Source organism: Melospiza georgiana, chromosome Z, assembly GCF_028018845.1.
Source record: "Melospiza georgiana isolate bMelGeo1 chromosome Z, bMelGeo1.pri, whole genome shotgun sequence".
NCBI lineage: Eukaryota > Metazoa > Chordata > Aves > Passeriformes > Passerellidae > Melospiza > Melospiza georgiana.
The window spans coordinates 54,229,417-54,242,082 of NC_080465.1; the positions used below are offsets into that span (position 1 = coordinate 54,229,417).

Here is a 12,666-nt window from a genome sequence, read left to right on the forward strand (position 1 = left end):
GGTGTCTAGGTGCCAGTGGCTGGAGACATCCCAGAGGTCAGGGGGCCCATGGGGCTGTGACTCTCTTTTCAAGAATACTCAATACCTGTCCTAATAGCACATCATGGTGTTTATCCAAGAATCTCTATTGTAATTCTAATATTTTCCTCAATTGTAACTAGTGAGCTCCTCCTGTTAAGGAGAGAATATTTTGTTAACAGCATTTTAAGAGATAAGGTCAATTTTATTTAAAATTGCTCTTATGTCTGATGATTCAGTCAGACTGCAAGAAAAAGGGCGGTTTTATTTTAAAGAACTGTTCCATTTTGTATGCAATAAGCATTAGTTAAAGTTGACTGTAATTTAATATTTAGTAATTTTAAACAAGTTGCAACAGTTCTGCTCTCTCAGCTCTGAGGATTACCCTAAGCACTTCCTAAAGGCTTTATTTCAGGCTGTTTTCCTTACACATTAGACAGACCTATTAGAACAGACAGTAACACATCAGAGTCATAAGAAAAGATTTGCAGCCCATGCATTATGATTTACAAAAAACCAAACCACAAAAAAAGCCAGAACGTGATCCCACAGATAAGAATATTTTACAAGAAGAATGTACTTCCTAATTAATGAAATAAGCATGAGAAAAAAATTACATCAAAGTTAAGGCAGATAAGACAACAAAAGAAGTATTTTATCTCAAAAGAGCATTACCTGTTGTAAGTCTTCGCTTTCAGATTTCAGCTGGGCTACCAGAGCTCTCATGCACCCCTTCATGGAACATAATGTAGCCTGTTAGGAATCAGGAGAAAAAAGAAAGTGAGTAGTATTAAATAGCAGGTTAGATGGCTACTTCTGCACAATGTTATGATATTTTAAGCAAATCATATCTATGTTCAAGAAAAACTTAGCAAATATGTTGTCAACAATAAATACTTGGTTTACAACTACTACAAAATTTCAGCACAGCTATCAGTTTAAGTACATAAGTGGCAAAATTGTGCTAAAATTTTGTATTTTTTACAGCACTTCAAGGACGTGATCTTGATCTTTACTGCCTTAGAAGCCTTCTTTCCTTTGCACCAGACAAAAACCACTGTGAGCTAGCAATGTGTTGTTACCTACTGCCTAGTGAGAGAACAAATCCTGAGTTCTCTGAAATCTGTTATTTCCATTTACTGCTGAAATGTCTTCCCTCTAGAGCAGAAGGGTAGGTCTTCAGTTTTGAGTTATTTTAAGATACACAGACTGGCAAATCTATTGGAAGTTTCTAGTGTTTAAAAGAAATGTCCTTGTCAGAAATTAGGGGAACCAATTTTCTCTTATAATGATTGAAGTGGTGCCCAGTTTGATCCAGATACACTCCACATATTTAAAAGCAAGCTCTACCCTGAATTGAGGTTGGAAAAAATTCATTAGACAGCAATAATATTGTTAAATAACTGAAAACTTCAGAAAACGACCCAATTATTTTAATTCAACATGCTCAGAAAGAATCAGTTACTATAAAATCACTGTGTGCTGTACTAACCTAGTTCTCATTAAAAAAGCAGGTCAATAGATGAAATCCTTGCTTTGAGTGACAAAAGTGATTTGAGAGCCAGTACCATAGATATATGATGGAACATTCTGTTTGTGGTGCTCTCTGTCAGCAACAGGATGGAATAGAGAGAGTATATGAACTCAACTGCCTTGAGTTTAAACTCAATATCCTATCCTGGAGATTTTAATCACCTGTGTTGAGAGCTGTAATTCAAACAGCTATGAACTGAAATTACTGCAAGTTTACAGTTCTGCTCTCACCTTGTTTGCCACATCTCCAAAAGTCAGGTTTGTCAGAGCCATGCCAGCATACCTCCTTAGGGTAACACTATAGTGATCATTTGTGAGTCCATACATTTCACAATCCACTTGCAGCAGTTCAGCAATGGCCTGCAAACCTCCTTTAAAAATATTCAGGTAAGAAAAAAAGTCATAGCTGTACTTTAATGTTGTACATACAGGACATATGTAGCAAGGAACAAATTGCATTTTATGCACAGAAGAAACCTCAAATGTCTGAAAACCACAATGCTCAGAAAGAGATATGAATTGCTAAAATTATAAGCATGGAATTTGTTGAACTAAAAAAATTCAGGCTGTCAAATAAGAAAATATGCAGGATGAAAAAACCCCACTAAAACACCAATCAAAAAACCGCCCATCCTCGAAAGTAGTCTCAATTTTAAGTCCAATACTTGTAAAATTGCAAATATTTCCACAATAATATTACTCCTCAGAAATTCACAATTCATGCCAGAAAAAACAGTAACTGATATAATAATTTATCCACTGGGAAATGGTGTAGTTAATTTCAACTCCTTTCAGCACTTAGGGGGCAACAACTGACACAAATGAATTGCTGTTAATAGCTTAAACTATTAGTAAAAAAAAGCCATATATGCAGTGACATGCACGAAGTTTCTAGCAATGGTTTCTAGCAAGCTTCTCAAGTCTGATCTTACCAAGCTCATTCATTGCATGTCTGTGTTCTTCATCAAATGAAAGTTTCATCAAAACACACACTGCAGGACAAATCTGATGATCCACTGGAGCAGGCACTGATCCAGAAACAGGTAACAATTAGTACCTTCCAGGTGATTTTGTCTAGATCATAAGTTCTCCAGAGCAAATCTAATCTTAAAAATAAACCAGCTGCAGTTTTGGTCAGGTGTGTATCTTCCCAGTAATCCATGAACACACAATTAGTTAAGACTATTACTAAAGAAAGTGTGTACTGTAAATATATTTGATGCTTGAAAACAAATTAGGGAGAATTCTGAATGTATGTGCTGAGCTAGAAACACGACTTGCAGTGCCAAAAATATTACCTTATTACTCTTAGAAATTAATATTTGTGAAACAAATCAACATGGTCAAATATTCTGGTGGCAATAAATAATATTCTGTTTCTTTGAGTGCTACACCCTTATGAATGGTTAATTAAAACTTCTGCTTCATAACCTAGAAGTTTTTAAGTTCATACTTTTGTGAGTTGGGTTCTGGATAATGCAGAAATTGCATTATTATGCATTATTATTATTGCATTATTATTATGATACAGCTTGTGCAGAGGCCACTTCTGCTGAATTGCATCAGGCAAAAGGCAGCCCTGATTTCAGTCACACACCTGCCACAGACACCTACAGGCTACACTCATGGGATGCCCTCAATTCAAGGAGCAACAAAGGTAACTCAAAGCTTAAATCTATTTTTCTAACTGTTCCCTGAGAAAAATCCTATTAATTTACATTTCTCACATATAACATCAGAAACAGCAGTTCATTTTGATAGATGGAGATTATTTAATTTGTTCTCTCTGCCCCTCTGCCAAATGGAAAGTGCTATCTCCTAAACATCTGCATGAAGAGCAATTTGGGACTGTTTATCCGTAAAAATGTAAACTATAATGAGTATATATTCAATATTATTTTACAAATTACAAATACAAACCACTAGAATTACTATCTGTAAAGTACACCAAATTCCAAGATTTAAATTCAAAAAGCTTCTAAATAGGGAATTGTATCTGCGACACATACTATTTCCCAACAGTGGCTGAACTTAAATAAAGGAGAAATGACGCACACACATATATGTATATAACAGAACTTGCACACATTCAACAAGAAGTCAGATTAAAGCTGTACTTTCTGTAAATTCACTCTTTTCAATATATCTTTGAAATGCTTTTGTATGGCTTGCAGAACCTACTTGGGTTTTTGTCTTGGTCCATGCCTTGTTCATGTGCCTCCTGCCATTCCCAACACGTTTCACAGTAAGCACGGATCTGCTCCAAGAGATGGAGCACACGGATTTCCCGTCTGCCTCGCTTATCATCAGGCTGGGAGTGAATGATGTTGTGCAGCGCTGCGCTGGCTCTGGCACGGGCCTCTTTACTACCACGGGAGTTTCCTAACAACACAGAGTCCTTATCGTTGCCATGTAAAAGCTGGATGAGGAGAGGAAGACATCCAGACTGACGCATGGCTATGCAGCTGTCCTGGGAGCTAGACATTGCTAGCAATGTTCTTGACATGTCATCTTTATCATGAGTACCAAGCATTGATAACAATGAATACACCATTTCCACCTGCAGGTGAAATGATTTTAAAAATACAGTTACGTTTTAAAAACACATATCAAATTGAAACGAAACTTGAATGGTACATATGAGCAAAAAATCCCCTTATTTAATGGTGAAAAAACCTGTGCTATTTAAATGTAATTAAATACTATTATTACTTCAGCATTCATAATCTTAATAAATTCCACTTAGTGGTTAAATGGCTGGAAGTGGGGCGTAGCTGTGTGTAACTGTATTAATCTACAAAACCAATAGCAAAGACTTCCAGATTTCCATCATACAAAAAGGTTAAACAAATGTATAATTAAAGTGTTTCATTTTGGGCTACCAAAATACCTTCAAATTAAATCTTTCTTTAAAAAGGTATCCTCTGTGTGAATTTATTACACTTTATTAATAGTCCACATCATGCTGAAAAAACATCCATGTATTTTAAAGTTTTCATTTAAAATACCTCAAATTAACTGGTAATTTTTTGTTATGATCACTGACTTTTATATGAACCAGATTATTTTGAGCAAGTGCAAAACTAAAGAGTTTAATATGTTTTCAAGTTTACAGGGATAAAAACAGTAAAGCAAACAAATGCTTATTTAGTATGTATAAAATATTGAGCATTTGTCTAATTAACTCATGCCATAAAAACCCAGAATTACCCATTTAACTTGGAGTAACCCACTTTTAAAAATTAAAAATAGTGATTTTTTTAGTGATTCACTTGGCTTTTGTGTAATATTGTAGTCAAGGCACTATTTGTACTCCCACTCTTCAGTAACAGCTTTCAATCAAGAAATACATTTCATTCTTCTAGTCAACTTTTAACAGAATAACAGGATGTAGAGGATGATCTTAGATACTATCTAAAAACTCCAAACTTGTAAAGCCAAGATAAACAGGAACACTGAAAGTCAAAGCACAACATAAAGAAACTATCAAAGGAAATTATAAAGTAGCAGCATGTGTGTTTCTCTAGAATATAGTAAATAAGGAAGAAATAAGACTTAGAACCATTAGACAAATTTTTCCTACTAATAATTAGATATTTGCACTGGTTACCCTGTCAATGAATGGTTTTATTTGGTGTCTTCAGTGACAATTCCAATGTGCCTGAAGACTAATACACACACCAAGTTTCAAAAACAAAAAAAAGAACATCAGCAGGCAGACTAAACAGCGAGTCTGGTGCCATGGACTTCTCTAAACACTTACAGGGTTGCTGAGGCAATACAAATCTTAGAGTTTGTTAAAATATATGGTCGCATGGCAAAACCCATTGAAATAGACTTCTATGACAGTCTAGCATCCCAGTTTGGAGATCCTGTCTTCCTGGTCTGGGAAACCCCAAATGTAGCATTTAAACAAAGCCTTTGATTCTTAAAGGAGAGTGAATTTAATTTGCTTTATGTGTATCTCTTTGCAAATATTTCAACAGGCAGCTATAATACAGTGTTACTTGGATTTGGAAGGCTAAATTTTTGCCAGAGAATAAAGCTGAAGAAATCACCAAATCAGGCCTCCAAGTTGCAGCTGTAATGCAAGTTGTATTATAGGAAAAACAAACAAATCTATTTGTTTCTCTTGTTTACACTGACTGCCCACAGACTCATCTCTTTTTGCACCTGTAAATGTACTCCTCCATTTAGAATCTCTACCATTTTCCCTTTTAAAGCATTAATAATTTCCTACGCCAGAGTACACTCAGTTAAACCTGTGACTTTGCCTGTATCCTTCCACATTCACTCCTCTTCCTGACTTCAGGGCTTTCCCACCGTTTGTAACTTTGTGGAGTTCTACAGTTTGCAGTGAAAACTGGCAGACAAACAGCTGTTATCAACTTCATTTAGGATGTGCATACAGCGTAGGACTGAAATTACAACACTGTAACACTGTTTTAAGGCACAAAATCATTAACACTATGCAAAATTAATAGGCCCACCATCCCAAAGAACTGTTTTTGGCACACCACCCACAGTATCCACACAGCTGCCGATTCCAGAGGCAGTATGAGATCAGCGGCTCATGAGTTTGCCCTTTCTTCCCCTCTCTTTTCATGCTGCATATGTACTTTTTAGTGCAGTCTTCTATCTGCAGATGCTGTGAAGGGCTTAAATAAATTTATTTGGTCTGTTTAATTTCTTGGCAACTGTGTCTGTTTTGTGGATTTGGACTCTGCAAAAGTATTTGAAGAAATGCTCTTAAAAAGGTTAATTTTCATCATGAATTATAAAGCAACATCACAAGGTTTTTTGATATCCCAGTAGCTTTTAGGAATTGCTTGTTCCTTACTGTAACAACTCTTAACTCATCATCAACAAGTAAAAAAAAGATTTCTGTGCACATATTTTCAAAGCTGAAAAAATATACTAAAATTTTAACTTAATAAAAATTACTATGTATGGACAAGACTGTTCAGATAATATTAGTACTACTGGCAGAAACAATGAGGTTATTGTATTAGTAAAAATGTAGCATTAGCGACCTGTGGTTTGTAATCTTCGGTTACCTTGGTACCCAGATGACTTGTCAGTCTGCGAGGAACAGAATAGTTACTACTAGAGCTCATAACACTGGCTGTCTCATGGTCCACTCGAGCAGCAGAACCCTACAGATTTAAACAACAACTCATATAAAACAAAGTCTGAGGGACAGAACAACATTGAGTTTCAGCAGTGGATGATGCAGTTGTGCCGACAGCAATGAACTGCCAACCTGCTTCTCTTAGGTCCTCTCTGCGCTGACACAACAGAGAGGTCACTGTTAAACCTGGTTTTATTAACCTTTTTTCCTGAGATTCAGTCCCAATAGAACTGTATTTTCAACTGAATGGATTTAATTATTATTTTCACCAAGAAGAAGCAGATTTTGGAACAAACTGAATAATAATTTTGACAGAGTGAAAAAAAAACAGACTCCACTTTTATGTCAGATTTTGTAGTGCACTGGAGTAGTATCTGAGAACCCACCATTAAGAAGAGACTGCTCTGGGCAATGAATAACTCTACCTGAATTTGTTTATTTCAAAAGCAAAGCCTAAGTGGTGTAGTGAAAACTATAGAATAATGCTGACAATACTTGATGTAATTTTCCTAGAATCTAGGTATGCTCCTACCTGTATTAGCAAGACTCAATTATTAGCATCTTTGTCTTATTTTAATTAATTTCATGTATTTACATTTTTCCTTTTTCTGCCATTTTTTATCCACTCAATATTCTTACTTTTTTATTTGCTGTTGTTTTCTATCTGTGATGTTTCCCTTATTATATCACTCCCTTCCCATCTGCTCTGTGAAATTAAAGATATATTTGTTTAGAGAACACTTCTAGGATCAATAACTATTTTCCTGAGGTAGTCACCAGTTTTCATTTGATCCTCTAAAAAAGCTAAAATCAGTTAATGGAATTATTAGCCCAATTTGCAAAACATTTTCAAACTATGAGGATCAATGGATATAATTTTTTTCCAGTAAAAATAAGTAACACACTGAAGAAAATTCCATGGAAGACATTTTGAAATAATGTCTGTTTCTTCTATGTGATCCATAAAGAAAGGGAAATTTTGCAGTTCCCAACATTTTAACAGCTCAACATGAAATTGAAAGAAACTTGTAAATACAAGGTAGGAGTAACTTAAAGAAGTGTTTGTATAAACAGAAAAGAATGTAGTTATATTGGAATATTTAAACACATGAACATTATTACTCATTTCACTTACATATTTGAATCCAGAAAATGTGATACATGTTCCAGAACTATTTTATGCTACAAGAGTATAACTGGAATTATTTATATTAACACCATTTATTCCCTTCTATATTTCCTATGTAAGCAAACACTTATTTTCTCCATTGACTACAGGGAAAAAAAAATCAGAATTTAAAAGCCTAGGAAGAAAATCACACTACATTTTCTCCATAATTTAGTTAAATAATGTTCAGTGCTATAGTGAAGTATATGGGAAACATTCCCATATACTTCACTATAGAATATGTGACGTATATGGGAATGAATTCCCGGAATTTTATACCCTGCAGTCCCTTCATATTTCCTCAAACTACATTCAGAGGATTACAGGTTCAACATAATGCACATACCAAAATTATCCATTAAGCTCAGTGTGATTGTTTCATGCAAAAAGGTAAAAAATGACACAAGTCTTGGGCACTATCTATTAAAATTCACCATGGTGTAGACAGAAAAGCAACCTCAGTTCAGGTAACCAATTCCCTCAGGGCCTGCTGCCTGCTCAGCTGAAGTGTAACTACATTTCTCACTGGCTTGTAAAGACCAATGCCAAGGAAGTAATGTCAGGTGAACAGTCATTTATTCAAGAAAATGGGAAATGACAAGGAAATGTTAGGTGGACCCTTCCTGTGTAGGACCTTCTCCTTCAAAATCTTTGCCTGTCTACATCATCTTGTTTCTGGCTTTTATACTTCATTATCTTTCACTCATTGTTTTACCTTGCTATTTACCATGTCAGCTGAGTTAATTGTCTCTGTTTTGTGACGTATTTTCTTAACAAGATGGACAATCTCAACAAATTCCTTTATAGAACTTCCAAAATGAAGCTATAAACAAAATTTTACTTCAGCAGGAAAGTAGTGAGTGCAATGGAAAAGAAAGCTGAAAGATGGTGCTGAAAAGGACACACTTGAAAAGTGAAAAATCCTGGATTCAATTACCACTGACTACAAAACCAATCAGAACAAAATAAATTGGTGAAAACTTTTTTTTTTTCCACTCCACTGAATGGTGATTGCTCTAAGTATACTGAGCTGGTTTATCAGAAATAAATGTTATGTCCAATCCATTAAACCTTCTCTGTCTGGACTTGCACTGAAAGGAAATAATCCCCAGATGGCTGTTTTAAAACAGATACAGTGCCCTGGCTCTATCCCCCACCAGGAGGAAGGAATAGCCATGTTTTATATATTTTTACAAGGCAAAGGTCAAAATTGCACAAATCCTCAACATTAAGGCCTCAACTGAATTATGAACGGATCTTCCATTTGCATAAGTCTGCCAAGACATGTCAGTCCCTTCTTCCTTCCTTCTCTGTAAAATACATTGTCCAGAAAAAACTCCTAATTCATTCTCTGAAGATAGATGATAGAGCAACAATGCATCAATTATTTAAGTACATTATGCTTTCAGCCCAAAAGCAGCAGTGAACTATTTTCTTCCCACACAATAAAGCTGTCATAAGAATTAAGAGTCAGAACCACAATAAGATATGGATGATAGAATTTAATTCCAAATGGTGATCAAATGTATTTCAAAAGCAAAATTATGGGCTGTGCTTAATGTTTAATCAAGAGAAATATTCAAGCCGAACCACAATTCTTACTGATAAATCCTCTACAAGACACTTTCGGAAATATTGAAATAATTTTACTTCCCTGGAGTAACAAAAACATCCTGTATATCAATTCAGCTATTAAATCTGTAGTGTGAAGTTTTAAAAACCCGAATTACTAGTGGCAATGTCTAAGCTACAGTTGGAAATAATGAAAGAAAATAATCATGGTAAATAAATGGAAGTATTTTTAGCCAAAGAGTGTAGTAATAAATATTGATTTTAAAGGAAAAGTAAAGAATTTAATGTATACCTCAAAATATTCCACTAATGTATTTCAGTAATAAAAGGAGAAACAGCAATGGAAGATTATTTGGAAGCATTTAAATAACCCTTCAGCCAACTTTCAGGAGATTACCTCATTGATACTTCAGTTTCAAAGCTTTAGATAATACAGTATTGAAGAAACATTAATAATAAACCTGTCATTTGCTTTTCTTCTTTTTTTAAAATTCACCAGCATCTTAGTGACAGTTTCTAAAATGAAAATTTGAACAATTTTCCATAATTTACTAGCACTTTTCATATTACCATTCACCTACAATGAAATACATTTCCTGTAGTCACTCTTGCCATCTCTTTCACACCATTAGGCTCATTAATCATTTAAACAAAAGAAAAATGCTCCCTGCATTACTGAATATTTATATGTCCCTTTATTCAAAACTTCCTTACAGTAAATACAATAAATTTCCCAGACATAGATGGAAAGAAGAAAAATATACTTTTTTTAAAAATGAGTAGGCATGCAAACACACTAAGTTAAATACCAGCATGTAAGCATTATACGTCTCAAATATTTAATTATATTAAAACAAGGAAAATACTCTACTTACCTGACCAGTACTGCTGGTTGCCACACTGATTTCTGCTGCTCCTTGACCTTCATTCTGCCTCTCTGTATCATGGGAACCTGCCTCATGCTTGCTTTGAGGTGCTCTCTGTTAATACAAGAGTTTATGAAATTACAAACAGAAATGAGGTATAATTTACCATTCAAAGCTTCCTTGGCTGTGAGCACATCAATACCGCATCCTCAGGAAGCCACTGAGCAGCACGATGCATTTCATAACCCTGAGCCTCAAAAATTAACAGCCGAGACTAAGCGCTTTCAAAAACAGCGAGATGAAAGAGAACCATTTCCTCTGAGGATTACAGCCCTGCAAGACAAAGGATCTGCTGTGACACACAGCAGCACCATTTTCCACCAGCTGTGCTCACAACCCTATCAGAAATGTAACAGAATTGGAGCAAACAACTGTCTGCTCTGCCGGACACGTGATGCCTGCTTTTACTGGGGACCATGGCCAGCACTGTTCAATTAAGCTTCACGTTCAAAGATGAATAATTTCTGCTTGAACAGAAGGATGTCTCTACTATAAGAATATTTCTAAATGTCAAAGACAAACAGTGCAGGAATTACCACTTTGACAGAAAAGAAATTTATACAGCCTGATACTGATCCATCTAAAATTTTGTCAAAATAAATTTAACTGACATGGCAAGCTGGTACAGAGAGGTTTCAGTTCCTTTAGGAAAACAGATTTTTACACATCTACATAAAAACTAAATTGGTCTTCCTGATGCTGATAGGCATTTAAATGAGCAGTTATGGAATATGTGAAGTATCAAACATCATCTATTAATAGGTTTAAAACATTTCAGATTTTCAGAAAGACATGAATAATCCATGGAAATGGCTGAAGTTTGGAGTTGAAAGCAATATTATTTTCTAAGTATTGCTTTTTTTACCAATCTTCATTTCACATACTGAAAGGCTACTACCTAACAGACAACACAAACTTAATTTGTTTAGCCACATATGGTATATGTCATCCAGTTTCTATGCGGCTCTGCAATGTTTTTGAGCTGCAGAGCCTAGCATGGCACAGTCTGCCTCATCTTGCTTTAAGGATATTTATCTCTGACTTTTACAAATACCTCTCTTCAATGTACACACCCTGAAACATCTTTGGATACTCTCAGTAATTAAATTCATACAGTATCACTGGCATAAATAACTCTGTTTTGTTCATCTAAGACAGAAGAGTCTCACTTAACATTAAGCAGAGTTTCAGAAACCACTAATTGGCATGTGAAGTAATTAATTTAGACAAAAATTTAAAAGTGTAAATATAGTTTAACTAAATTAATAAGGTATGTAAAAAAGGCTATTATACAAACTAATAATGTGAGGAAATTGGAAAAAACTATAGGTTAAAAATTCCTTGACATTATACCTTCACTTACAGAAAATAAGTAAGCCACAAAGCAAATCTCAAAGTATTTTAGCACACATAGTGTTACTTCTTTCTAAAATCTGATATAATTTTTCACCCTCTCTGTCACTGTGTATAAAATGAAACTGCTATTGATACTCATACAGTAACTGAAGAAATTTTGGTTCTCAGTACAAGAGTGTGGCACTCAGTCAAGATCAGGCCTTGCTGTACATGAGGTGAATTCAGTATAATGCTGAATTCTTCTCACACACTACACTTCAGTCTTGAATAAAATGTAATTATGAGTTTGACAAAATCAAGACAGATTTTTCCAGTCACTAGATGACTGCAAAGTATGAAGAAAGTAGTACTGGACATGCCTAGAGGTGAAAATGTGAATGGTTCATTAGCAGGGCTCTGATCCACGGGGTCACCTGAGAGGGAGTACTACTCCTCTTCCAAGAACACTCCTGGGGGTTGGGACAGGGTGGTGAAAATGGAGTGTATCTATTAAACAGTTCTGCTGCATCCACAGCACAGACACAGAGATATTTCATTCCCTGACAAGAAAAGTTTCTGCTCTCCTTTAACACTTCTATTAACAAACATTTGTTTTCTACAAGCTATTTAAGAATGAGATGCTTTCCCATTTCCCCTAAGCACTCTCAAGAATATGCCAATACAAAATGCAGTCAACACACAAATTAATTTGCAAGGCAGTTTTTAACAGTTACTAGCAGAGTTTATCAGATTTGAAATGCAGAATGTTCTCACAACGTACAAACCCATTACTGTCACATGAGTTATCAGCTGGACTTGAACATCAAATCTGTGAATTCTTAGTGAAGACTCCCTACCACTTCAGCCACTGAAGTAATTTGAAGTGAACTGTTCTCTTAATGCAGATTGAAACAAAGGAGTTAATAACAACACAGGGAGCAGAAAGCAGGTTATTAGTTGAAAATGGAGTATTTATATAAATA

General features: G+C 35.1%; 1 protein-coding gene across 4 annotated transcripts in view; it reads right to left on the reverse strand.

Annotated features, from left to right (window-relative positions):
• The window catches only part of APC (APC regulator of WNT signaling pathway), a 93,896-nt gene that overhangs the window by 15,365 nt on the left and 65,865 nt on the right, over positions 1–12,666 (reverse strand). For 3 of the 4 annotated variants that reach the window (XM_058044330.1, XM_058044328.1, XM_058044327.1), the window contains 6 exons: positions 10,298–10,402; positions 6,585–6,707; positions 3,733–4,111; positions 2,484–2,579; positions 1,783–1,922; positions 694–771 (listed from right to left, as the gene is read on the reverse strand). In XM_058044330.1, coding sequence (XP_057900313.1) covers positions 694–771; positions 1,783–1,922; positions 2,484–2,579; positions 3,733–4,111; positions 6,585–6,707; positions 10,298–10,402 — 921 coding nt within the window. The remainder of the gene's footprint in view (positions 1–693; positions 772–1,782; positions 1,923–2,483; positions 2,580–3,732; positions 4,112–6,584; positions 6,708–10,297; positions 10,403–12,666) is intronic. The other variant, XM_058044329.1, reaches the window with a different exon arrangement.